Source organism: Euleptes europaea, chromosome 8 (genome assembly GCF_029931775.1).
Source record: "Euleptes europaea isolate rEulEur1 chromosome 8, rEulEur1.hap1, whole genome shotgun sequence".
NCBI classification, from domain to species: Eukaryota; Metazoa; Chordata; class Lepidosauria; order Squamata; family Sphaerodactylidae; genus Euleptes; species Euleptes europaea.
In genome coordinates, this window is record NC_079319.1 from 18,782,125 (window position 1) to 18,810,041 (window position 27,917).

The 27,917-nt window shown below is 44.3% G+C and overlaps 1 protein-coding gene across 1 annotated transcript in view; it reads left to right on the plus strand.

The window, feature by feature from the left end:
- CSMD3 (CUB and Sushi multiple domains 3) overlaps positions 1 to 27,917 on the plus strand; it is a 712,581-nt gene that overhangs the window by 223,156 nt on the left and 461,508 nt on the right. The window contains exon 4 of the mRNA XM_056854045.1: positions 4,878 to 5,072. Coding sequence (XP_056710023.1) covers positions 4,878 to 5,072 — 195 coding nt within the window. The remainder of the gene's footprint in view (positions 1 to 4,877; positions 5,073 to 27,917) is intronic.

A 27,917-nucleotide genomic window follows, 5' to 3' on the forward strand; every position in this document is an offset into this window, starting at 1 on the left:
GATTTGAGAGTCCCAGGTTATGAAGGGCTTTAATGACAAGAACCAGTACCTTGATTTGTTCCCTGACTCAAATAAGTTAGCATTTCTGATGATAAATCACAATCACAGTTCATAGGGTCCAGCTGGCTAGTTCCTAACAAAAGCCTGACTGTCACATTTTGTACTGTCCATAACGACAAGTTTTGGCTCTGCGTTTTACCAAAGAATGACAATCTGCACTTTCACTATTTGGATGGAATCCCTGAAAAGGCAAATTTAATGTCTACTATTCTCTTCCCTGTTTAAAAGTTGAGCCATCAGTTATATTTAGCTTAATTGGTGGATGAATCCATTAAACTTTTAGTTGATACCTAATCAGGAGTCAATATTAATAATTAAGGGTCAATTTCAGCCATTGGGACTACAAATAAATACTGTTTTGTTTTGCTGTGTTACTAGGCAGTTAAAAAAAATTGATTTTTCCTTTTTACCAGTGGCTCAGTTCAGACTTCAAGTTGCCTACTCACCAAGCCATGGCAGTTAGGAGGAATGTTAACGGAGTTCATGCAACGCTGTTGTTTCCTCCTATCTCCACTGGTACACATAGGTTTGCCAACTCTGTGTTGGGAAATACATGGAGATTTTGGGGGTGGAGCCCGGGGAGAGCAGGGTTTGGGGAGGGGAGGGACCTTAGTAGGATACAGTGCCATAGAGTCCACACTCCAAAGCAGTCATTTTCTCCAGGGGAACTGATCTCTATTGTCTGGAGATCAGTTGCAATTCCGGGAGATCTCCGGCACCACCTGGAGCTTGAGATCTCCAGGCACTACCTGGAGCTTGGCAACCCTAAGTACACCCTAGGTACACATAAGGAGTGAAATGAAGGAGGAAGGAAGAACAAGGGAGTGGAGGAGCATGAACGCCTTGAGGACAGCAAGTTCCTCCAGTCTGATGAACCGTGTTTTGGCAATTGGACAACAGCTGGGAATGAAAGCTGAGCTTTCTGCAATCACAAGCCATTTTCTGCTTCCTGCTTCTCCCCCCTCTCAAAGCCTCTGTACTGATGGTTTGATAACATGGACACTTATTTAAAATGTACTTGATTGATTGAATAATCAGTTAAAGGCCAGTTGATTAATCAACTAAAATACTTTTAATTAGTCGACAGCCCTGTTTTGAACGAAAGGTTTTTGCCTAATTGAACCTCAATTATTGCCGTGATGGGAAATCTTTCAAATGTAACGGAAGAGAAATTGCAGTTCTCATCATGGAGTTTCCACCCATCTGATCTGTGGAATTGTATGGATGTAGCAAGTAATATAATGGGTACAGAAAGGACATAAAAACTTGTGTGTGACACAATTCTCACTGGAAATAACTTTCTGCTGCTACTTCTTCTTCTACTGCTGCTGCTGCTCCTACTACAACTGACAGCTCTTAGAAAGGCCCAAGGAAAATAGAATTATATGGGGACTTAGGGTACAATGATGATTTAAAGAAGATGGTTACTTTTCCTTTGAATTAAAAGATGGATCATGTTTAGTGCATAATTGATAGCATTATGCTCAGTATTCTATGGTAAATATTTCTGGTGCTAAGAACTTGCTTCCTCCATATTTGTCATTTCATTTCTTGTTAACTGGCATTCGTAGCTGCTCCAGTACAGTTTTGTCCCTTAACTGTGACTTCTTCCCAGAATGGTGAACTCAGTAGTCATGATTCTCATTGCAGCCAATCAGATTTGTCTGTGTAACATGATGGTACAGGGAGCATTGCTCTCACACTAAGTGTGGGTGCTGTTGAGAGCTTGTTCTCTTCGTGTCTGGAAACCTGAAAAACAGCTGATAAGGGATGCATTTCCCAGGGGGCAATTTGTTCTCAAAACACAGACACCAGTGCATCCTCCTTAAGCTTAGCACATTAAAAACAAATTACACTCCTCCAAAAATTTGGACAGCTTACTGATTAAAACCTCAATGACTTGTATCCAGCCACATAGTAGCAAAGACTTTAGGGTGAAAGAAGGTGGATCTCCCCACTTTACCCCCCTGTGTTGGTCCTGGATGTCCACTGACATTCAGGAACAAAATTACATGTGGTTTCAGAGGGCTGCAGTAGGAGCAGATAGGAGCAGAGGGCTGCAGTAGGACAGATCACTTCAGGATACAATGGTTCCATATTAACATAGCACACCCTCATTAGCACATTATCTTGATACTTTTTGCAGGACAATGATTCAGCTCAAACCCAACCCCTTTCTGGCTATATATTACTCTTCCTACACACTTGACACTGAGAGACACTGTCCTTCAGTGTTACTCCTCTGAAGATGCCTGCCATAGCTGCTGGCGAAACGTCAGGAAAGAAAATACCAAGACCACGGTCACACAGCCCGGATAACCTACAAGGACCAATGAACTCTGACCGTGAAAGCCTTCAACAGTATTTATTTAAGGATGCTAAATGCTTCTAAAATAAATGTTGGGGAGGGGGTAATGGAGGAGGGCAGCTTTTGACCTGCCTGTGGACTTCTTGGGGACATCTGTCTGGTTGCTGTTTGAAACCAGATGCTGGACTGAGGGTTGCCAGGTCCCCCTTTGCCACCGATGGGAGGTTTTTGGGGAGGAGCCTGAGGAGGGCGGGGTTTGGAGAGGGAGGGATTTCAATACCATCGAGTCCAATTGCCAAAGCCACCATTTTCTCCAGGTGAACTGATCTCTATTGGCTGGAGATCAACTGTAATAGCAGGAGATATCCAACCTCTGGAGGTTGGCAACCCGAGCTGGACTAGATTTATCTTAGGTCTTATTGGGCAGGCTTATATGTTCATAGTGCACCTAGTCTTTTTTTGTCTATTGAAAATGATTAGGTAAACCACTTTGAAATAGGATTTTCTTGAATCCAGCTGTTCAGAACTTGGGGGGGGGGAGATCACACCTGCCTTGGACCAGATTTTGTTAAGGGGTTTAGTGCCAAACTTTGGAACTCCCTCCCCATGGAGCTTCTGAGTCCCTCACCCTGAAAATGCAGACTTGTTGCACTTAACTTGGAGGGGGCAGGTCAGCTCTTAAAGGGGCTGTGTGTTCTTTTGCTGGGTGTTCCTCCCCACCTTTCTTCAACAGCTCTCTGCTGGGAGCTGCCTTCCATCCTTTGCAACCTCTCTTCGGTGTCTTTCTGCACATTTCTTGATGGTTTAACTCCCTCTTTTGTGCTTTGCTTTGAGGGAAGGGGTTGAATGGGAGGGACGGACACGTGGGAGGGAGAAGCCAAAATAGGCGTGGGGAGAGAAACCCGAAGTTAAGACCTCTGCATGGAAATAGGGGGAATTTGCGTTGCTCTTGCCTCGAAGCAGTAATTAAATTCGCCCTAAAACAGGATCCTAGAACTGTGGGGAAAGAACGAGGTCAGGGCGAAGCCACGTCTGAAGGTTGGTAAAATTATGAATAATGCAAAAGAAGCTTTGAAGCAGTCCTGCAGGCACTGTGAAGTAAATACCCCTGCATAAATAGCCTTAATGTCAAAAGTGGTTTACAGAACAGGATGAAAGGAACTGCTGTTTGAGAAACACAAATCCCGATCCCCTTCCTGGCTAGGGTTGCCAACTGCCAGGTAGTAGCAGGAGATCTCCTGCTAATTCAACTGATCTCCAGCTGAAAGAGATCAGATCACCTGGAGAAAAATGGCTTTTTTGGCAATTGAACTCTATGGCATTGAAGTCCCTCCCCTCCCCAAACCCTGTCCTCCTCAGGCTCCACCCCAAAAATCTCCCGCCAGTGGCGAAGAGGGACCTGGCAACTCTATTCCTGGCCATAGTTTTTTGGCTAATGAGTCTTTTAAAATACACATAAAAAAGAACTCCTTTTATTGTAATGTTGAATATTTTAAGGCATGTGATTTGGTAACTTCCCAGCAGTGTATGTCTGCATATTATGAAGAAAGTGTTAAAGTCCTCATGTTTAATTTCACTGAATGACCCCCAAAACAAGGAAGGCAGACAGAGTAAATAATGTTACAATGCCTATTGTTATAAAGTTGGGGGTGGGGGTTGTAGTATAATTGGCTTGTTGGCCACTTCAAACTAGGTAACTCTGTAAAAAACAACAGCAACTGATAGTGTCAAGGTTTTTCATTACCTACTAATTGCTTGTGCTTCTGACCCTTATTTTTCAGGCTGCAGAAAAATTGTGAAAGTAGTTCAAAAGGTTAATAATTTATTTTATCCATCTTCACTATTAATAGGCCTGATTTCTCTCTGGGGTTTCTTCTTCACTGTTGCCTTAAAATGCTTCATAATTTCTCTGGTTGTTTGCTGCCTTGAACTTGTAAATCTCTATAATACTATGCAGAGCTCTGCAAACTATGACTATGTTTGTTTTATCGGTAATGGTGGAAAGTGCTATCAAGTTGCAGCCAACTTAGGGCATGGTGTTTTCAAGACAAGAGACAAATAGAGGGGTTTGCCATTGCCTGCCTCTACACAGCAGCCCTGGGCTTCCTTGGTGGTCTCCCATCCAAATATTAACCAGGGCCAATCCTTCTAAGCTTCCTACAATCTGATGAGATAAGGCTAGCCTGGGACATGTAGGTCAGTTTTTGTATTATTGTCTATGATTTACTGAGCTGATCTCGTTTTTTTTCTCTGCATACACTGTCATAATGAGAGAGAAGGTAGCATAGTACACAGCCTGATCTCATCAGATCTGGGGAGCTAAGCAGGGTCGGTACTTGGAAGAGAAACCACCAAGGAAGACTGTGCAGAGAAAGACAATGGCAAACTGCCTCTGCTTCTCATTTGCATTGATAACACCTTGCTTGGGGTGCTGCAACTTGACAGTGCTTTAGACACACACACATACACGCTGTCATGATACATCGTTCTTTTCTTTTCTTTTTTACAGAATTACAGAGCAGTTCTTGTGGAAATCCTGGAGTTCCACCCAAAGGCATCTTGTATGGTGCAAGGTTTGATGTTGGTGACAAAATCCGATACAGCTGTGTGACAGGATACATCTTGGATGGACACCCCCAGCTCACCTGTATAGCCAACTCAGTAAACACAGCATCCTGGGATTTTCCAGTTCCTATCTGCAGAGGTAAGATTAACGACGATCTATACACAAAGTTAATCATTTTAACGTACCGTTTGTTCCAAAGAATGAACAAATTAACTTCCCCTCATTGGAATTGATGAGCCCTGTGGCGCAGAGTGGTAACCTGCAGTACTGCAGTCCAAGCTGTGCTCACGGCCTGAGTTGAATCCCGACGGAAGCCAGTTTCAGGAAGCCGGCTCAAGGTTGACTCAGACTACCATCTTTCCGAGGTCGGTAAAATGAGTACCCGGCTTCCTGGGGGTAAAGTGTAGATGACTGGGGAAAGCACTGGCAAACCACCCCATAAACGAAGTCTGCCTAGTAAACTTCGGGATGTGACGTCACCCCATGGGTCAGCAATGACCCGGTACTTGCACAGGGGAACTACCTTTATCTTTACATTGGAACTGAGCTCTTTCCAGTCGTTATAGTTTTGGTGCTCGAATTTTACATGCTACACCCAAACATGGTATGCACAGTCCTCTCAATATGCTTGGGCACCATTTGGCAATGGGTGCATTTCTTAGCATCGTTACTTGCAAATGTGTACTCACAAAAAAATCTAGGTTCCCTGTTGTGTATTCTGATGCCAGAAAATGCATGTGTTGACAAATTTGTACAAAATGGCAATTTTACATATGAGGGGGTTGCACATATTGAGGGGGTTGCACATGGTGTACTCTCCCAGTAAGCAATGTAAGAGCACCAAAATCAAAATGACTGTAAAAGGCTTCCTTGGGTACATAGAAGCGCATGACTTGAAACTAATGTTTTGTTAATTTCCATGGTATGCATTGTTTATTTCTAAATTTAGGGTAGTTATATAAATACTGTTTTTCAAAGCAACACTGAAAAAATAACGGTGAATGATTGTATAACTACTTGAACAGGTAGAATTTCAGTAAGTTAATGCACTCCTCTGAACGAGTATATCACCATGTATTTACTCCAACAATGAAAAAGGAATACATTTATTACCATATTTGATTTGACAAACGGATCAATCATCTTATTGAAATGGGTTTGTCATAAGCCAACACACAATATAAATATTACAAAGAGAAATGTATCAGACATAACAATGTGCCAGTTTTAGCCAACAATGAGACTATTAATTTTTTTTTTTGCGATAGTTAAAACCCGTCAAGCTAAATGGCTACTATAAAACAATGCCATAAAATCACTTACACTCTGTATATAAATACAGCCATAAAAAATATTTTAAAGCCTAATTCGTGACCAGTCTTACTTTTCACTAGCGGTTTCTCTGTTTTAGTGGCTATCCATGCCCCCCCTCCCAAAAAAGCTATATGATTTGCATATATATTTCAATCGTAACTCTTTTCTCTCTGTTAAGACTGTGCATACTGCTTCAGATAAAATTCAAGTAAGCTGAATTCCAGCTACAGTGATCTGAATCTTCAGATAGCTTTGGGCCGTTACTAGGCAAGCAGCAATATTTCCCTTTAGAACTGAAAACTAAGCTACATTGGAGTAGGGCTGTATGCTGATGAAGCTATATTGGCAAATGAGTTAGCAGTGTATAAGCTGGAGAACACTACTCAGTAATTCCGAGGGATCTTCCAATAAAGTCAACCGGAGAATTAAATGTGTGCTTCTTGCTGAAATTTGGGGGACAATGAGCCACAACATTGGGCGGAGGGTAAAGCAGCAGGTGAGGAGAAATCATGCAGAGGTCAGAACAGGACATGCCGAGCTGAGCGGAAGTTTAGAATGTAAAGGTAGGGATGTAGAAGGTAGGAAAAATCAAATTCATAATTATATTAAGGGGGAGACTTGTCTTAGCAGTAGTGGGTGCAAAAAGGATCTTGGGGTCTTAGTTGACTAAACACTGAACATGAGTCAGCAGTGTGATGCGGTAGATAAAAAGGCAAATGTGATCTTGGGCTGCATTAACAGAAGTATAGTGTCCAAATCACTTGAAGTGTTGGTATCGCTTTACTGTGCTCTGGTTAGACCTCAACTAGAGTATTGTGTTCAGTTTTGGGCACCACAATTTAAGAAAGATGTAGATAAGCTGGAATGACTCCAGAGGAGACCAACAAAGATTGGGAGGGGTCTGGAGACCAAGTCCTATGAGGAAAGGTTAAAGTAGCTGGGAATGTTTAGCCTGAAAAGGAGGGGATATGATAACCATCTTCAAATACTTGAAGGGCTGTCATATAGGGGATGGTGCCGAGTTGTTTTCTGTTGCCCCAGAAGGTCGGATCAGAACCAACGGGTTAAAATTAAATCAGAAGAGTTTCCATCTAGACATTAGGAAGAATTTTCTAACAGTTAGAGTGGTTCCTCAGTGGAACAGGCTTCCTCAGGAGGTGGTAAGCTCTCCTTCCCTGGAGGTTTTTAAGCAAAGGCTAGATGGCCATCTGTCAGCAATGCTGATTCTATGACCTTAGGCAGTTCATGAGAAGGAGGGCATCTTGGCCATCTTTTGGGCACTGGGTGTGTGGGGGGGAGGTAGTTGTGAATTTCCTGCACTGTGCAGGGGGTTGGACTAGATGACCCTGGTGGTACCTTCCAATTCTGTGATTCTAAACTGAGCTTGCTGGGTCAAACTAGTGGTCCATCTAGTCCAGCATCCTCTTTCACACAGAAACCAAGTAGTTATCCTGGGTAGCCAAACAGGGCATAGAGGCTGGGGCCCTCCCCTGCGGTTGCTTCCCAGTATTGGGATTCATAGGTTTGCTGCCTCTTTACATGGAGGGTCCCTTTAGTCACCATGACTAATAGCCATTGATGGACCTCTCTTCCATGAATCTGACTGTCCCACTTTTGCTAAGGGTGATATGATTGAGAAATACCTACTCTAAGATGCGTAATTTATTTATCAGTCTTAAAATCCTCAAAATAATCCCTTAAAATCCAGGATTTGGATTTTATTGTGTCTGCTGAATCTGTGTAGAATACTATTTGTTCTAGCAATGTAGTGTTCTGCTGTGCAATCCTAAGCAAAATTATACCCTTGTAAACCCAATGAAGTCAACGGGCTTAGAATGTTGTAAATCCGTTTAGGACGGCACTGTTGATCTTCTATTAGAACATGTGCAAAACACTTACGTGCGGCTGGTCTCATTACTATATGTACTTGTCCTCTTTGGATAAATTAGAGGAAATTCACCCATAGCATACCTGCTGCATAGTTGCAGTTTTCTTTTTCTTGCATTCCAATTTTTCTTGCAATATCTCATTCATTCATACTTTCCCCCTCCCAGTTAATCTCTGGTGTTCCACCATTCAATATATTATCCTAGGCTTTCCAGGTCCAGGTTGGGAAATACCCGGAGATTTTTTGGGTGGAGCCTGAGGAAAGTGGGGTTTGGGGAGGGGAGGGAATTAAATGCCATAGAGTCCTATTGCCAAAGCAGCCATTTTCTCCAGGTGAACTGATCTCTATCAGCTGGAAAAGAGTTGTAATAGTGGAAGATCTCTAGCAACTACCTGGAGGTTGACAACCCTATATTATCCTCATCCTAAATAAAGTTATTTGCCATTTTCAGAAGTTATCCTGTGGAAAGTATGGTTGTGCACATGGAACATTTGTTGCACTGAAAGGAATAGGATGTAATTATGTGATCAAATAGAAGTTCAACATGGTTTTGGATTGTTACTGAGGGCCAAATTACACATTGCATTCTCAACCAGTTGCCATGAAGATTTGAAGCCAAAGTTACCTGCAGGTTACTCAGGGGAACTCTATTTAGAAGTCACCTACAGGTCTGATTCTGGTTGGGACTGCAGTGTGTGGGGGGGAGGGGCTCCTACCTCCCCCTGAGCTGTTTTCCAGGCTCAAAATAGCACTGGAGGGCTAGAATCGGACCTCTGTGTGGCTTCTAAATAGGGTTCCCATGGGCCGCTTGTAGGTAGCATTTGTCCCTGTGGCAAATTCATCGACAACGTAGTGTGTGGTTTGGCTCTAAGAATCAGGTTGGAACACAAAAGAACTAGCAGAGAAGTGAGTCCAGCTGAAATCTATATAGTAAATTTGTGTAATATATAAAGTACATCTTTTCTTACTTAAACAGATCCTGTTGTAGCAGAATCCTTCCCACTTGGTACACACAGTGTGCTATTTTGCTAGAGGTCATGGAGGGTGAATAACCTCTAATGAGTTTATTACTTCTCTTCAGTTTCTTGCAATGATTCTCTTTGATTATATAATCTATAGGAAGTCAGAACAATTTATCTATGTCCTAAATCTTTCTACAACTTGTATTTATTTATTTTAAATATACACTCCCCCCACCAACCATGATCTTCAGCTACTACCTGGAGGTTGGCAACCCTACTACTCCCTCAAAGGGTGTCAGCTTCTGTGTGGGCAGAGTCAAGGAGATAAGGGAGGGGGCCAAACACCTCTAGGGTTCCTTCCTTTCCTCTCCTCTGGTTAGCTCCTCTTAGACCTCAGAGGCTCCTCAGCTACTCGTTTCCTTCTTGGCCAACTGGGCCCCTTTTAACAGCACCACCCTGGAGCTGTGCAAGCTAAGAACTGGGCCCTTTTTAAGAGCATCCCTTTTGAGCTGCACAAGCCCAGATCCTGTCGCTAACTCCTCACAGGGGACTATCTCCACCTAGGAGTTCCCAAGGGAGAGAATTCTCAGTCTGCATTCCTGAGGGTGTAGGGTTGCCAGGTCCCTCTTCGCCACCAGTGGGAGGTTTTTGGGGTGGAGCCTGAGAAGGGTGGGGTTTGGGGAGGGGAGGGAGTTCAATGCCCTAGAGTCCCATTGCCGGTGGCCATTTTCTCCAGGTGAACTGATCTCTATTGGTGGAGATCAGTTGTAATAGCAGGAGATCTCCAGCTAGAACTTGGAGATTGGCAACCCTACAAGAGAGTCTCTACCTAGGGTTGCCAGGTCCCTCTTCTCCACTGGCGGGAGGTTTTTGGGGCAGAGCCTGAGGAGGGCGGGCTTTGGGGAAGGACTTCAATGCCATAGAGTTCAATTGCCAAAGCGGCTATTTTCTCCAGGTGATCTGATCTTTATTGGCTGGAGATCAGTTGTAATAGCAGGAGATCTCCAGCTATTACCTGTAGGTTGGCAACCCTATCTCTACCCCTCTGAGGTATTTGTGCTGTGGCAGAAGTGGGGCCAAGCACAATGGCCAATCTTGACTTTCCCTGAGAAACCCAACCTTCTTTCGGGCGCTGGCTACCTCAGATGTAGTGGTCGCCATGGGCTGTTGGTTGGCTGGGCCCTTAATTTTGGGTGGAACTTTACTACTTTATGACTGGCTGGGGGGAGGTTAGGGTTAAGGGATGCTGTGGCAGGCTCTGGACAATCAATCTAGGTAATTCTTAACATGTTCAGATCTGTGGGTAGTTAAATCTGGAGACTGGGTCCATGAACAGACAAGACAGATCTTTCTACAAACCTAAAAAATATCCCATGTTTTCAGAAAAATCTGAAATCTAACAATGAAGTAAAGTTAATCCCCCTCCTCAGTACAAATAATAGAAGCCAACCATCAAGACTTGGTTTCTGTAAGGAAAAATCAGGGGGAGGGGCAGGGGACTTTCCAGGGCTGCTTTGGCCTTTGAATGTACCTTATAGTACATACATGTGCTGGGATAGTTTTGTTATTAATATCTGTTAGCACATCAGTAGCCCCAGTAACTAGTAATAAACAAATTGATTAAGTATCGATATTCTTGTCATGTTGAAAAAGTAATAACTACTGAGAAGTTGCACTTATTTCTACTAGAGATATTACTGTTCATGAAAAGAATGCAATATTATTTTAAAATGCCAAAAAAATTAAATGGCAGTAGAACGATGAAGATTTATTGTGTTGTGAAGTGGTCAATTACATTGTGCATAGCCCATGACCAGTTTTTAAATACATTTTTTTCCTCTCTTGACGTATTAATTTGATTGGAGCATTTTTAACAATGAAACTTGACAGCTGCTTTATCACAACACCTTTTACTTTTGAGATACCGTAGAAATTGCCGCCTGAGACATACTGCAGAGTAGTAGGAATGATTCACAGAAGGCTAATAAATAAGGTCATAGTTATATATAATATTGTCACTCCGTAAAGGTTATATTAATTAGATGGTTTGATAATCAGGGATAATATTCTGACTTTTAATAATTTTAAAAGGTTGTTCTATTTCTGGAGAGCAGCTAGATTGTGAAGTCCTGTTGCTTCATTTCAAGATCCATTTTTATTCTAATGAATTTAGGAAGGTGTTATCTTCTTCGCTAAAACATATTGCGCATGATCCAGCTATTCATTTCAATATGAAAGGCATGTGGATTCAGTGGAATTTAGAAGTATTTAACGTTGGCTAGATCAAAGTCCTTGCATTATTGTGTAGCAGCCAACAATAGTAATTACCATCTGCAGAAGCCAAAATATATATAGAAGTAATACATCATTAAACAAAAATAAGAGCTAAATATGGATTGCATCCTTTTAGGAGTACCTTGCTCAATCAATTTCGTAGGGACTGCAGTGAAACCACAAAGACAGCAGACAGAGACACCATCTTCTTTTATAGAAATTACTTCAAGCTGTCATACTCTAAAGAAACATCATCACCACAGACTTATGGGTCTTACATCTGGGTTGTCTGCCCTGGCTTGGATGCTATAGGGAGGTGGATTTTCTTCCTGCTTTCCCACAGGATCATGGTGCTTTTATGCACCTCCCTAGATTTCCTGCCTTCTTTCCAAAACCTGCTTGGCTACAGAGTTTTTAGATATGGGGGGCGGCACCCAGGTGGACAGTAATGTCTGGATCTTCCCTGTCCTGCCCCCACCAGTGCCATTTTCCCTGACCCAGTCCCCAGCAGTGGGTCTTCCCCACAAAGAGGATTGAGGTTTTTGTTTTTTCCCCCAAACCAGTATTTGACATCCTGCAAATGACATAGCATATAACAATGTGCTAGGGTTGCCAGCCTCCAGGTACTAGCTGGAGATCTCCTGCTATTACAACTGATCTCCAGCCAATAGAGATCACTTCACCTGGAGAAAATGGCTGCTTTGGCAATTAGATTCTATGGCATTGAAGTCCCTCCCCTTCCTAAACTCTGCCTTCCTAAGGCTCCGCCCCCCCCCCAAAAAAAAACCCACCAGTGATGAAGAGGGACCTGGCAACCCAATGATGTGCTGATATATTAATTATAGATTTTTAAAAGTTATTCCAGCCTAAACCCCTTGTAATCAATAGACTAGAGTAACTACATAGGATTGCACTGAGGTAGATTTAGGATTAAGTCAGTTCACTAGGTGACCCTTGGATAGGGTTACAAACCTCCAGGTACTAGCTGGAGACCTCCTGCTATTACAACTGATCTCCAGCCAATAGAGATCAGTTCACCTGGAGGAAATGGTCGCTTTGGCCAGTGGCGAAGAGGGACCTGGCAACCCTACTGTTGCGGGAGTCTGCACAGAGAAATACACCATGTGTAAGCCTCACCATGTGGAAGCCTCATGATCACTGCACTGAATTGGCTGCCTCGGTGGCATGAGGGAAACCACTAAAGACCGTCTTAAGAGGAGCCCCAGCCCTGACCTGGATGGCCCAGGCTAGCCTGATCTCGTCAGATCTCAGAAGCTAAGCAGGGTCAGCCCTGGTTAGTATTTGGATGGGAGACCACCAAGGAATACCAGGCTTGCTGTGCAGAGGAAGGTACTGGCAAACCACCTCTGTTAGTTTCCTGCCATGAAAACCCCAAAAAGGGGTCGCCATAAGTCGGCTGCGACTTGACGGCACTTTACACACACACAAGAGGAGCCCCATGGCACAGATGTAAGCTGCAGTACTGCAGCAAAAGCTCTGCTCACGACCTGAGTTTGAGCCTGATGGAAGTCAGTTTCAGGTAGCCTGCTCAAAGTTGACTTAGCCTTCCATTCTCTCGAGATTGGTAAAATGAGTACCCAGCTTGCTGGATGTAAAGTGTAGATGACTAGGGACAGCAATGGCAAACCACCTCATGAGCACATGAATCAGACCCTTGGTCCATCGAAGTCAGTATTGTCCACTCAGACCGGCAGTGGCTCTCCAGGGTCTCAGGCAGAGGCCTTTCACATCACCCCTTGCCTAGTCCCTTTAACTGGAGATGCCGGGGATTGAACCTGGGATCCTCTGCATGCCAAGCAAATGCTCTACCACTGAGCCATGGCCCCATGGGTCAGTAATGACACAGTGCTTGCTCAGGGGGCTACCTTTACTGGGATGTGACATCACTCCATGGGCCCTGTGCTTGCACAGGGGACCTTTACATTTTTAAACTGGTTTGGGCAAACATAACAGCTGTCAAACAATCCTAAATCTAGCCCTTGTGTTTCAGTTATTTAACAACTCCCCCACACTGAGGCTGCTGTTCATAGAACTGATTGTCATGTATGGTTTATCACGATGACGTGAAATATCTGCTTTTCCCATCTTTTTATTTTGTAACATCTGGCCTGATCAAGAGCTCTAAGGAACTCAAAAGCTCAAATGCTGTTATTGGTCATTGGGTTGCTCCTAATAAAGGTATTACATGGGTGGTGGTTAGTAGGGCTGTCAATTCGGTTCGGCCTGAACTGAAAATCAGCCGAATTTCCCTTGATTCGGCGGTTTTTAGTTCGGGAGGAACCGAACTCAAAACTGGCGGGCAACCGGGGGGGGCCGAATTCAGCGAGTTCGGGAGTTCGTGAATAAATTCGGCCAATTCGGGGCCGTCAGTAAGCAGCATAACCTTCAGTAAGCAGCATTCTCCTCCCCCAGCCAATCGGTGGCCAAGCTGGGTCTTCTTCTGGCCAATCAGTCAGGATTGAGTACTGGAGGAATCAGCTGATGTGCGGCCAGCCGGGGAAAGAGATAGAGAGAGGGAAATCCTCATGTGTGTGTGAGGGGGTGCTTGTGCACATTCGCTCCTTTCCGTGGCTGCAGGGGGCACATTTTTTTGGGTACAGACCCCAAACTTTCAGGGGATATTCAGACAGGTTTTCTTAAGAGACCACCCAAGTTTTGTAAACATTGGGTCAGGGGATCCCGAGATATGGGCTCCCCCCTTTTTCTTTCCATGGCTGCAGAGGGTGCATTTTTGGGTGTGCCGACCCCAAACTTTCAGCGGAGCTTCAGACAAGGCTTTTTAAGAGACCACCCAACATTGGGTCAGGGCCCCCCGAGATATGGGCTTTCCCCTTTTCCCTATTGGGATGAATGGATCACCCTCGAGAGATGCATACATATGGATCTTATATTGGATACAAATGGAATCATATTGGATTACCCAGCCTCCCAGCCCCTCCTGCTGGAACAGAAGACAGCCACAGTAAGACCCCTTTGGGGGCTTTAATCTATATTTTTTTCTTTTCTGTGTGTGTGTGGGGGGGAAAGCAGAGTCTGTGTGTGTGGGGGGGGAGGGAGCAGTTTCTGTGGGTGGGGGGGGGAAGCCGGTTCTGCCTGGGGTGTGTGTTCCCCCTCCAGTCTCTCTCTCCCTGGTTTGAGGGGGGGCTTCATTTTAATTCTTCAGGTTTTTCCTCATGCATAAGATCAGTTAGGTTATTTTGATGCTTGCTCAAAACTGGTTTTCAAATGGTGACTTAAAGAATGCATCTGCCTGGTCCCAAGTCCAATGCAAAAGGAGAAATTCCACCCCCTCCTGCTCATTATGCATAGCTAGCTACCTCTGTCCCTTTCCATGGTATGCAAACTCCCAGGTGTCAGGTGTTGCTTTGCACTGTTGCAAAGGTGTTGCATTGCGTTCTTGTGTTGCTTTGCAGTTGTATTGTTTTGCAAAATTCTTCACACCTGCCCCGCCCTTTGCATGTTTGCAAAGGTGTTGCTTTTCAGTTGTGTTGCTTTGCAAAGTTCTTAGCACCTGCCCCGCCCTTGCTCTCATCAGCTGTTTGTCGGGGCTGGGAGCTTTGTGCGTGGGCGGCAAGCTCTGCTGAGAGATGCACATTAAGGGTGGGGAGGACCCCTTTCAGGGCCTATATCTCAGCCCCCCCTGACCCAATCTTTACAAAACTTGGGGAGTCTTTCAATATACGTCCTTTGAAGCTCTGCTGAAAGTTTGGGACCTCTAAGCCCAAAAATGCCCCCCCCAGAGCCGCAGAAAGGCGCGATTGTGTTTTTAATGGCTTTATTCGGCCGAATTTTTTTCCCGAACTTTGAATTCCCGCCAAATTGAACAGATCCGAAGTGGGGGAGTTCGGACTTCGGCACGTACCGAACCCACAAGGGCCAAATTTGGCCGAATCCGAACTGTACCGAATTTTTTGACAGCCCTAGTGGTTAGGGCTTTTTTGGATTTTCCCTGAAACCCTGGGGAAATGCATTAAAACGGGCCTTATTCTACACAGTCATCATTCAAGGCACTTAAGCCTTGGCCGCTGGTGTGTATATTGTTAACGTTCCTGTATGGCAGCCACCCAGGCCACAGAACTGTGTAGGGCTATCCATGTTTGCTCAGGTGCCAATGACTCACTTTAATCATGGGTCAAATCCATGCAACTATGAATGTGTAATTTTTTCCTAATTTATAAACATACACAATTATCTATGTACAATTAAAAGCTCAGAGATACAAAATGAACAACATAAATGTGGCTGTGGTATAAAACTGATACATGGAAAGCATCCACATTAATCCTAAATTCTGGGAGAACGTTAGAACCAGTGGTTTTTCCCAGATCCAATGCTGTTTTATCATTTTAGTACAGGATCATTTGGGTACGACTGAATTCACTGTACAATGTCCTTTTTCTGAATTGTACGCAATATTCACATAATTGTCATATCCCATATTCTGAAATACACTGTGGTAAGGAACCGACAGACTTCTTTCAGTCACGTGGTGTGGCAATTTTAGGCCATTAACGCATGGCCGATTTGTCCGGGAAAACTCCCAGGCATGCAGCGAATTATCCTTGTCAACACGTATGGCTGTCTCTGGCTTGTGCGTTAGATCCTGCCCGTCCCAGGGCTTCTCCAAGTTTTTACATTGCTCTGATATTGCGACTTAAATCCAAAGCCCCGCTACAAGTGGGAGAGCTTGCCCAAGCCTGAGGGACGGCAGGGCGGCAGCTTCGCCAGTCCACCCACCGCCGGCTTCCCGCCTCTTTACTTTCACTGAGTTCCTTTTAAAAAAAAAACCTCACACAATTTTCAGTTTCAACATCCTTTAGCTGCCTGGGGGATGGCAGGGCGGCAGCAGCTGCTTTGCCAGTCCCCGGGCGCAGCAGCCTCTGCTCGCTGCCAGCCTCCCCTCGCCTCCACCCGGGGACGGCGAGGTGGAGGAGAGAAGAGCGGCAGCGGCTCCCACTGGGCGCTCCTTTGTGCCGTGCATTTGATTTCCTGCATTAAAAAGGATCCCGCTTTAAAAACAGTGTGCACCTTTACTGGCACAAAGGAGCCATGTGTTAATGGCCTTAGCTGCCATTAGTACATTTCAAACTCACTTTCTTCCACAGATAGGGCACCAAAACTCACAGCAAGTCAACTAGGATCCTATTCCAGTTTTGTTCAATGTACAAAAAGTTCCACATTCCAAAAATTCTTACTCTTATTCTGTCTTCAGGATTATGTAAAAACTCCATGTGGATTTGTCCAAAATACCAACAAAAATCTTTCTTCAGTTTATAGATTATTTTTCATATAATCTATAAACTAATGACACATTTTAAAAGCACACGTTAACAGGCCCACCATTTATTTTAACCAAGCCTGGCCCTCATAGAGGAACTTAATGATAGCCATTTGCATTAGGGTTGCCTGCTCCGGGTTGGGAAATACCTAGAGATTTTTAGGGTGGAGCCTGAGGAGGGCAGGGTTTGGGGAGGGACTCCAGTGCTATAGAGTCCAATTGCCAAAGTGGCAATTTTCTCCCGCTGAACTGATCTCTATCAGCTGGAGATCAGTTGTAATAGCAGGAGATCTCCAGCTAGTACCTGGAGGTTGGCAACCCTAACTTGCATTCATAGGAACACAATCCACTTCAGCTTTGAAGCAGATTAGCAATGTGGGGAGAAGGAGGATATTTGCAAACAGGTATCTAGAGGCTTGATGTGCTCTTCCTTTGGGGAGGGGTAGCTCCTTCAGTATGTAGTCTCTTGGCGCGGAAGGATAAGAAATGAAGACACATACTGCATTGATTTTGGGTTGCTGGGAAACTATTAGGTGTAAGGTATGCTCGTCCAAACTGGAGAAGAGCCAAGACACATCCATTCTCATAAAAGTTTCAAGAGATCCTTTAATAAACCTATTTGACCTGAACTTTGCTTCATCTATCATGTGAAAGAATGCAGTTTCATTAACGGGGTATACTCGCCCTGAAGTATTTATGTCCTACTTATCACAAAACAGCCGTTTGGCAAATATAATGGCATATTTCCAATAGGCTAGTGGATATCCCCATACTTCTGCAAAACTGAAACCATGCCTAAGTGTAAAGATAAAAGCGAATTGCCCTGAAACCCCTACTTATAGGGCACTTAAAGTACTCTCAAAAGTTAAACACACATGTACCTGGGCACTGGTTCCTCTGTTGAGAAAAAGAAGGCTTCCATCTTTCCATTCTGATAGATCACGATGGGTAGCCATGTTAGTCTGTCAATAGCAGTAGAAAAGAGCAGTAGCATCTTAAAGGGCATTGCTGGCATGTGACGTGATGGCAAAAATCACATTAGAAGATAAACAGGAGTATGAACCTGAGATAGCATGTCTGACGTTACTGGGCCCAGTAATGGTGTTGCTAGGATCTATATGAGAGCAAAGTTGGCACCTTGGTTTGTTGCAGGCCTTAGCACCGGAGTCTATGCTACTGTTAAGTAGTTTATCACTGTGAGTGAGAAGTTTCCATTCTATACATCATAAGGAGCAGAACATTGCAAGAGTAACCTAGAGATTCTCTGAACTTTGCAGGTGAGACTCCATTAATATCCATAAACTTGATAAAGAGAGGTCTTCTGTTGTCTTTCTAGTAAAGAAGTCTTAAGATCCATGGATGGGATCTTCCTATATGAGCCAGCATTATCAGCAGTTAGATTGGTAATGACTCACAGGAGAGCCCTAAGTTGTGGATCTCCCCACCAGGATGTGACATTTATACCATCTCTTTAGGAATTCTGGAACAAATTAATTATATTTTTTTATTTCAGGTGGTCTTTGAATTACTAGGGCTTCTCCAGGCAACCCTAGCCCCAAGTGAATGAACCTGCTCTCTGTGAGCCAAGACAAAAAGTTGTTCATAAGTGGACAAACTAAATATTAGAACATATAGAGCATTATACCCTGTAGGTTTTAGCATGACATAAGTAGATAAATGGATTATCCAAACATTTTTTTAAATATTTTCCACAAACTTTCAGTGATGGAGGCTGGGGAGAAATTTGCATGAGATAGCTTTGTATTTATAAACACATATGATAATTAATTACCTGTTGTAGAATTTATACAGCATTCCAACGTTGTTCTAGGATAAAACAATTAAAATCAAGCCTTCAAGGCACTAGCAAAGCACAGGAAAAAAAAATCTTGGTAGTAAATGTTTTGAATAATTATCCCAACAGTGTGAATAAGAGCATGTGATGCTTCTGGAAGAACTTTATTGGAATTTTATGATGCTGCTTCGGTGTAGTGTCATATTTCTTACATTCTAGAATTATTACATATTCCTCCAGGAGAATTTTTCAGCCACTTCAAATTGCTTTTAAATGTGTTTTTATTAGGGCATTTTGGGGTGCAATTATAGAAAAGCAGTCTAGAATTCTGAAAAGAAAGAAAGAAGCCCTAATTTATTTTTCTTCAGAAGCACACATTTGAGAATTGTTGCTCTGCCTTATCATTAAGAAGAAAACCTTTGATAACTGAGGCCCACTTTTTTCTGATTTAAAATTGGACATACAGTACATTTGTACACCTCCAAAGATTTATTTCTAGTCCAAATGTCTGAAAAAAGCATTGCCTAACTCTGAGAAACCCTATTAATCACTACTCTGCCTCCAAACTGGGAAGAGAAAATGCCAGAGTACAAAGGGGAGCCACTGTGGTGGAGCAGCTGCTTGGCATGCAGAGGGCTACAGGGGTGTCCAGAAGAGGGTGACCAGAGGAGGGTGCCCAGAGGAGGGTGACCAGAATGGTCAAAGGTCTGGAATCCATGCCCTATGATGAGAGACTTAGGGAGTTGGGTTCGTTTAGTTTGGAGAAGAGAAGGTTGAGGGGAGACATGATTGCCATGTGTAAATATTTGAAGGGATGTCATGTTGATGAGGGAACTAACTTGTTCTCTGTTGCTCCAGAGACTAGGATTTAAACTAATAGAAAATGGATTTAACTAATAGATTTAAACTAATAGAAAAGCGATTCCACCTAAACATTAGGAAGAACTTTCTGACAGTGAGGGCTGTTCGACGGTGGAATGGGCTGCCTCGGAGGGTGGTGGAGTCCCCATCTTTGGAGGTCTTTAAGCAGAGGCTAGTTGGCCATCTGTCTGGAGTGCTTTGATTGGGGGAGGGTTGGGGTAACTGGGGATGTGGGGGGAGTTAGTTGTGAATTTCTTGCATTGTGCAGGGGGTTGGACTAGATGACCCTGGTGGTCCCTTCCAACTCTATGATTCTATGATTCTATGGTGACTGACCATTAACTTATAATGAAAGTTCCTCAGGGGCCACTGCTCTGGGGACTGCTGGCATGCAGGAGCAAGCAAAGCCAATCCCCAATTGCTCTGCCAGTGCTTCAGGGGTCACTCGGTTGAGCTGGCTTCTAGACCATTTTAATGCCCCAGTCTACCGCTGCCAGGTTTGATCCTCGACATTTCTGCTGAAAAAGATCAGGTAATAAGTGATACGATGGGACCCTGGTGAGCCTCTGCCAGACAAAGTAGACAGTGCTGACCCTGACAGACCAGCGGTCTATCAGTATAAGGCAGTTTCATGTGTAGGATTGCCAGGTCCCTCTTTGCCACCGGTGGGAGGTTATTGGGGTGGAGCCTGAGGAGGGAGGGGTTTGGAAAGGGGAGGGACTTCAATGCCATAGTCCAATTGCCAAAGCGGCCATTTTTTCCAGAGGAACTGATATCTATTGGCTGGAGATCAGTTGTAATAGCAGGAGATCTCCTGCCACCACCTGGAGGTGGCAACCCTATTTATGTGTGTATTCAGTAGGGAACTTTCGTGAAATGGGGCATTTCAGTTTGCAGCAGTGCTTACTTACCCAATTAATTTCTCTCCTGTAGCACATTAGTAGTTTACTCACTGGTCATTACTGTGTACTAGTTTGGGAGTACTTTATTAACATGACATTCTTTCTAGCTATTCAGTCATCCAATAGTCAACACTTTGGTAAACTGGGTTATATTCTTTTGAACTATACAGCTACATGCCCTGATCTGGAATAGCCTAGGCTAGCCCAGTTGCAACAGATCTCTGAAGCTAGGCAGGGTCAGCTCTGGTTACTACTTGGATGGGAGACCACCAAGCAAGTTCAGGGTTGCTACACAAAGGCAAGCAATTGGCAAACCATCTTTGAACATCTCTTGCCTTGGAAAACTACAGGGTTGCTGTAAATTGGCTGTGACTTGACGGCTCGTTCCACCCCAATTCAGCTTAATTCCCTAGTTGCATATTTCAATGAAAACCAAGAGTAGTACTTCTGATATGTGTTGCTTCCATTTTGTCTGAATATACCCCTGTATCTATTTTCAGCCAAAGATGTGAGTGATGTCCTATTCAGACGAAATGGCAACCAGGTATATTGGGAAGGTAACTATAGGTACAGTTGACTACTCCAAAGTTAAAGGCTGAAAAGGGGTATAATGACAGAAACAAAGGTCATGGCAAGAACAGGTAAAAAGCAAGAGCAACAGGTTGTTCAGAATGTGTGTTGGCAACTCTTCCAGAACAACCTGATGAGGGACGCTTTGGATCTTCACCCAAACGATATAAGCAGCTTTGATTCATTCCCTGTCACTTAAATCTGTCCTTTGGAAAAACGTTTTTCAAGCCTTTTCTCTAGTCAGTTGCCAGAACTCTTAAAAATGCCACCCAAGCTACTTTCTCTACTTCTGTCAGTGCAAGGTGAGAAATGATTTCTCTCTTATGGGTCGAATTGCATAGCAATATGTTATTTACTATCAAGGGATTGTTTTATTTTTCTGTGGAACTGCATACACACACTATTTATTTGCTTGCTCTTTTGGGGCAGGCACTTTATAGCGGTAATAAAACGAGATTTAAATTTACCCTGTGAAGGTAGCAGATTCACATGAGAACTGCATCTTCTTCCTAGCTTTTTTGCTTCTTCCAGAAACTTTCCAGATGCTTACTGTAGGGAAGAATGTGGTAAAAAGCGTTGAAGTGGAAAATGTTGAATAGTTAACTATGAGGAATGCAGAAAAATAACAACTGACATCCCAGCATAGTGGAATCAGGTGGCCATGTCACCCTTGTCAAGTGGAAGCCATAGATGTGGTTGGATCTAGGGTTACCAGGTCCCTCTTCGCCTCTGGTGGGAGGTTTTTGGGGTGGAGCCTGAGGAGGGTGGGGTTTGGGGAGGGGAGGGATGTCAATGCAATAGAGTCCAATTGCCAAAGCAGCCGTTGCCTCCACGTGAACTGATCTCTATCAGCTGGAAATCAGTTGTAATAGCAGAAGATCTCCAGCTTTGGGTTGCCAACCTCCAGGTACTAGCTGGAGATCTCCTGCTATTACAACTAATCTCAAGCCGATAGAGATCAGTTCACCTGGAGAAAATGGCCGCTTTGCCAATTAGACTCTATGGCATTGAAGTCTCCTTCTCAAACCCTGCCCTCCTCAAGCTCCGCCCTAGAAACCTGCTGCCGGTGGAGAAGAGGGGCCTGGCAACCCTACTCCAGCTAGTACCTGGAGGTTAGCAACCCTAGTTGGATCCTACCAGCTCTTTTTCTAACCCAAGAGGAGGAAGGGCTGTCTTGCCTAGTTCCCCTCATCACTGCAGCCCCATCCAACATGACATTTTGTCCCAAGTTCCCTAGCGTAGTTGTTGATGAACACTTGCAAGAGGAAGCAATCTCATGAGAGTTTGGGAAGCCCTATTGAGCATCTGAAGTTTGCAGTTTTTAATGAGGACTGGGGGGGAAAAGGTGATCATTAATAGTGTGATGTGATGGTAAGGATACAGACACGAAAGATAGGAGGTAGGGTTGCTAACCTGCAGGTGGGGCCTGGAGATTTCCCAGAATTACAACCCATCTCCAGACAACAGAGACTGGTTCTCCTGGAGAAAATGGCTGTTGTGGAGGGTGGGCTCTTTGGCATTATACCCCGCTGAGATCCCTCCCCTCCCTGAATCCCACCCACCTCAGGCTCCACTCCCAAATCTCCAGGAACCTCCCAACCTGGAGTTGGCAATCCTAAAAGGAGGCCAATCTGTATGCCTTCTTTGGTAGTGTCCTTCCTTTTTTTTCTTCTCCCCTAGTATTCAATCCTCTCCCCACAATTTCTTCCATTTACTCAATTAGTTTTCTATTCTGCCTCTGCAGAGTCCTGCTCAAGGGAGCTTACAATTACAATATGTTAGGTTGTTCTAAGTCTTTCACCCTTGTTAGTTTTCTTCCCACTCCAACCCCCACAAGTAATTGCTGATCTCTGGTCCTTGCCTTCTCTCCCCCATTCTTTCCCCCTTATTCATCTCACCCAATACCTTCTACACAACATTTGTTTTCCCATTGGTAGATTTCTTCCTCTGATTTCTTTCCGCCTATTTTTTGAATGGGGTAGTTGGCAGTATGGGTCACTGCCTACCAAGACTGTAGCCCACCTGGTGACACAAAGTACCAAGTCTGGCCTCCAGAATGCAAAAAGAAAAAAGAAAAAGAAAAAAAAAAGCAGCCAGCAGAGCAAGTCAGTCACAGGGTCAAGGGTAGGAGAGAAGGTCTCTGTGTGTGGTTTTATCTTTGTGTCTGTGACTGCATGTATGGGGTTTGAGGTTTCTTGAAACCTTGGAGGCTGCCATATGTACCAACAGACTATGTTTGTCTTGATGATTTGCAGATTTGCACAAGACCATACTAATCTATGCTTTGACTTGGATAGCACAGGCTAGCCTGATCTTGTCAGATCTCACAAGCTAAGCAGGGTCGACCCTGGCAAGTATTTGGAAGGGAGACCTCCAAGGAATACCAGAGTGGTGACGTGGAGGCAGGCAATGGCAAACCACCTCTGAATGTCTCTTGCCTTGAAAACCCCACCAGAGATCACCACAAGTCAACTGTGGCTTGACTGCCAAAAAAACAAAAAACAAATCTATTATATTCAGATGTATCTTATTTCAACAAATTGGAGAGATAAACCTTTGAAGTGCAGAGAAACAGTGTCCTTTTCTTATCTGCTCTCTGACATATCATATGAAGAAGAAGAAGAGTTGGTTTTTATATGCCGACTTTCCCTACCAATTAAACGAGACTCAAACCAGCTTACAATCACCTTCCCTTCCCCTCCCCACAACAGACACCCTGTGAGGTAGGTGGGACTGAGAGAGCTCTAACAGAGCTGTAACTTGCCCAAGGTCACCCAGCTGGCTTCGTCTGTAGGAGTGGGGAAACAAATCTAGTTCACCAGATTGGCTTCCCCTGCTCATGTGGAGGAGTGGGGAATCAAACCCGGTTCCCCAGATCAGAGTCCACAGCTCCAAACTACTGCTCTTAATAACTACACTATGCAATTAATATGATCTAGTTTCCTTAGTTTCTCCTTGTTATATTTGGGAACTCACTCAAGTCACTGAACATGAGTCAAACAATCCCAATTCTCTTTTTTAAAAAAATAAGATTCCTTTTATAGTGAAGCTTCTAACTTTCTGACCTGACATTACATTTTGTTCTCTGGTGAAGAAATCAGCAACTTTTACAATCACTTTCCTGCCTCCTTCTCCATTAGTGATAGAACCTTTGCCATTAATCCTATAAGCCTTGATAACCACGGGTGTTCCTTCCATCCATATCTTAATGCTGACATTTTTTCCAGCTGTTGTTTAAAGAATTCTGGTGGATTATGGACTTTTTCGTGCTTAAGAAGGCCAGAAGGGTATGTTACGTGTGCAAGGTTTGATTTTAGCATAGCTCAGTCCTTTTAACTATTTATTGTCTTTCAAAATATTGATATGTGCAGTAGATAGCTTTTTAAAAATAAAATGTGTGTGTTTTAATTTGCTCTTTTTGGAGAATTAATTTTAATGGGTTTTGGGGAACTGGAAAGAATATCCACTTTTGAATTCATTTTTGAATATTTATAGTTCACAATAAATTCTGTCGTACTTATTATTTTTACCCCTCCCCTTGGTATTTACAGGCTAGACATACCCATTTGGAGAAGGTATTTATTTAGATTACAGAAGGGTAGCTGTGCTAGTCTGTTGCAACCAAAACAACGAAGAGTTTTAGGACACCTTAAAAACTAGCATACTTATTGTGGAAAACCCTTACATGAACTAGAGTCTGCATCAGATGCATGAAGACTTAGAGTCCATTCCTGAAGGGGGCGGCAAAGCTCCTTAGGAGCCACTGTGACCCTGCACCGGCGTAGGTGCCACCTTATCACTGAATAAAGTGGCACCTATGCCGGTGCGAGGGCAAACACACTGGTGTCCCGGTGCCGCTGGCCTCCGGCGCCAGCGTGGCCATGCCAGCAGGCCTTTCCTAGAAGGGAAAGCCTGGGCCGGCATGGGGGGTGTTCCCGGGGTGGAGCTGCCTTTATGCAGCTTCCACAGACCTTTTGCCCTGGGAACTGTTACTAGGTGGGCAGTTTGACCTCCCGCCCTGGTCATGGCAAACCACACCAGAGACTCACTATACTGCCTAAGCGGCAATGCCCGTTGCTTTGGCAAGCGTTCTTTTGCTTCGTGCAAGCCAGACTGTCCAGGACAAAATACTGGGTCACCCCTAAACAAGCCAGAGGGAAGCCATGATCGTGATTGTCTCCTGATCCAAAGAGAAGCCATGGAGCCGAGGCGAGAGCACCACGTAGCCTTCTCTTGCATTTTCCCCCTCCCAACAGTTCAATCAGCAAGACATCCGTTGCAATCTACATTAGCAGCTGGAGACGATTCCCACAGCTGCCACATCCTGGAAAGCTGAAATTCGCACCTTCATGAGACATCGCCATAAATCTCCAAGAGATAAGAATCAGATTCCAGCCAGTCCTCCGGATGTACAAATCACTGGTGTCAGGATAGCATATAATATTTCCACATCACAAGAAGTCTTTGATCCCCATTGTTTTGAGAAGGAGCCATCTGGGGTAATCTGCACTAACCTGCCTTAAGCAACGGACCCTGGGTTAAAACCACCCCCAGAGAAGTAAAAGAGTGTTTGCAAAAATATCTAATTAGGAATTGTAGCAATTGTAGCTCAGTTTGAATCCCTGAACCTTCTTCCGCGCTGGGCTGCACACCCCACAGCCAGCGATTTAATAATCCAAGGAGCCCAGATTGACTCAACCCCTCCCTTGCTGTGGACTACGGAACGTTTTCCCCCTCCGCTCTGAAATACCCACAGGTGGCATTTCAATCCCAAGAATGCAGGTCCAGCTCAAACCCATTCCCTGGTTCTCCACTGAGAAACCGTTTTCTTTTGCCTTACCAGGATCAACCCGAGCGACCCCACCTTCCACCTCCCTCCGCGCTGAGCTGCACCCCCACAGCCAGCGATTTCATAGTCCAAAGAGCCCTGATCGACTCCAACCCCTCCCTTGCTGTGAAACATTTTTGTCCCCGCCACTCTGAAATACCCACAGGTGGCCCTTTTATCCCAAGAGTGCAGGTCAGGCTCAAACCCATTCCCTGGTTCTCTACTGAGAAACCGTTTTCTTTTGCCTCACTAGGATCAGCCAGAGCGATCCCACTGAGCTATAGTTTTTCCCCCTGAGCTATAGTTTTTATCATGGCAGGAAAATTGAACAGTGACCGCAGCCGAAGCAAATTAAAGAGATGGCTGCCAAAGTTGGGTCAAACCCATGGTGGTCCTTCAGGGCACAGTATTGGCAAAAGTGACCCTGTTGGATCCCAGGCAAATGGTGCCTTGCATAAGCGTTATGAGACTCCTCCACCTAAGAGCCAGGGGATGTTTGACAGATTAGAAGAGATCGCCCATGAAAATGAGGAACTGAAATCTGCTAAAACTGGACTAATAAAGGATAGGAGTGATTTGTCCCACGCTCTCCTTGAAACACAAAAGGAATTAAATCAAGTAAAAGGAGCAATGGGGGCTGCCATGAGCAGGATCACCTTGCTTCAGCAAGAACTAGACCATTCTAGGGCCACAATTCGGTATTTACGGGAGCAAAACATGGCCCAAGACAAGAGCAGAAACTCTGTTGCCCGCTCCCAAATGGAGGAACAGCAGAAGATCCCATGGAATTGTAGCAAGGCGCAACTGCCTCTGCTCATTCCCTCAAGTGACAAAGGAAACCATCGGCTTCCTCCCCTGCGGAGGAAAGCGAGCTACAAACGCAACGACCTGCCTACCCCCGTCTTCGCAGTAACTTCATAATCAAAATCCAATATTGTGATTCAGGTTAATCCGAAGGAAAAATGCTGTTTCAAGCCGCTGTCTGAAACTTACCATGCAATCTGCCCCACCTCTTTCCCCCTTTTGAGTGAGTGTGTGTGAGCGCGCATCCCCCCTTTCTCTTTTCTAAACTTCATTCTGTACTACTCCTAGTCAACGGGAACGAACATGCAACTTGTGTAAAGGGCAACAACAATGTGATAGGCAGAAGTTAAAAAGCCTCCTCAGTGAGGGAAGGGAAATGGTTAAAGAAGTGTATGCCTAGTTTTAACTATGTGGTGAAAGAACTACAACCTCTGCAACTAATGAAATGTTCCCAGAATAATGGTGAGGCAAAGATCCCTCACTGTTAAGATGTATAGCCTCTTCGGCAGAGAAAGAGTTAACAAGCCACGCTGTATTTCAGTGAGGAAGCCGATCTGGTAGGGAAGATCCGTGCAAAGCTCTCTCACTGTTCTTTAAATTATAGCAGAGCCTCCCTGGCACAGGGAAGTGTGCCTGAACCATAAAGAGTACCAAGTAACTTGTTTTCCTTTGCAGGAAACAATGACATGTATCTGTGTACCTCTCATCACTCTCGTGATGATTTTAAGTAAACGTTTTTACCGGGGCTTGCTTTTTTGAGAGAGATATGGCCAGTCTCTCCCAAAAACATCACCAACCCCCGCCCACCTCTCAAAAATAAAACGCGGTTTTCGCACAATTTGGCAAAGAGTATATGTGCGTTGACGCCTCCCAAAGTACCAGCGGGAGACACTGACAATATTTGAGTTCATAAGATACAATGGTTTGATTCTTTGATGTGAATTTTGAGACGCAACAAAAAGTTTTTTTTTATTAACATAATTTGAAACACTGAGTGGTTGCACCATGATACCCTATGGAATGAATGAAGGAGGGGAGAGCCCAGTATGCTCTGCTGTCTGCCCCCTTCAGCTCCCACTCGCTATTTTCTTGGGTCTTGTGGTCATTATTATTGTGGTGGAAAAAGGAAAGCTAAAAGTATGTAGGAAGAAGGGATTTTTATGGAAAGTGATAATTGACGGCATGGCATCTGTTGTGAGACTTCAGCTCATAAAAGATGCCTGGAAAGGTGTGTCTCATAAGACGGTTAGTGGAAGGTTTTGAAAGACATGGTAATGAAATGATTTAAGAGGTGTCTATGTGTTCGGAGGGGCTGCACTGGATTGATGCAGCAGCCGAAGGAAGCTTTCCCCACCAAATAATAGTCTTGCCCACCCCAAGATTGTATTATTTGTCTCTCCATGAGTTGCGCTGTAGTCATGAGTACACCAATACGGGCTCTGTAGCCTCCTGGTGTTCTGATTAATCTCTCTCTCTCTCTCTCTCT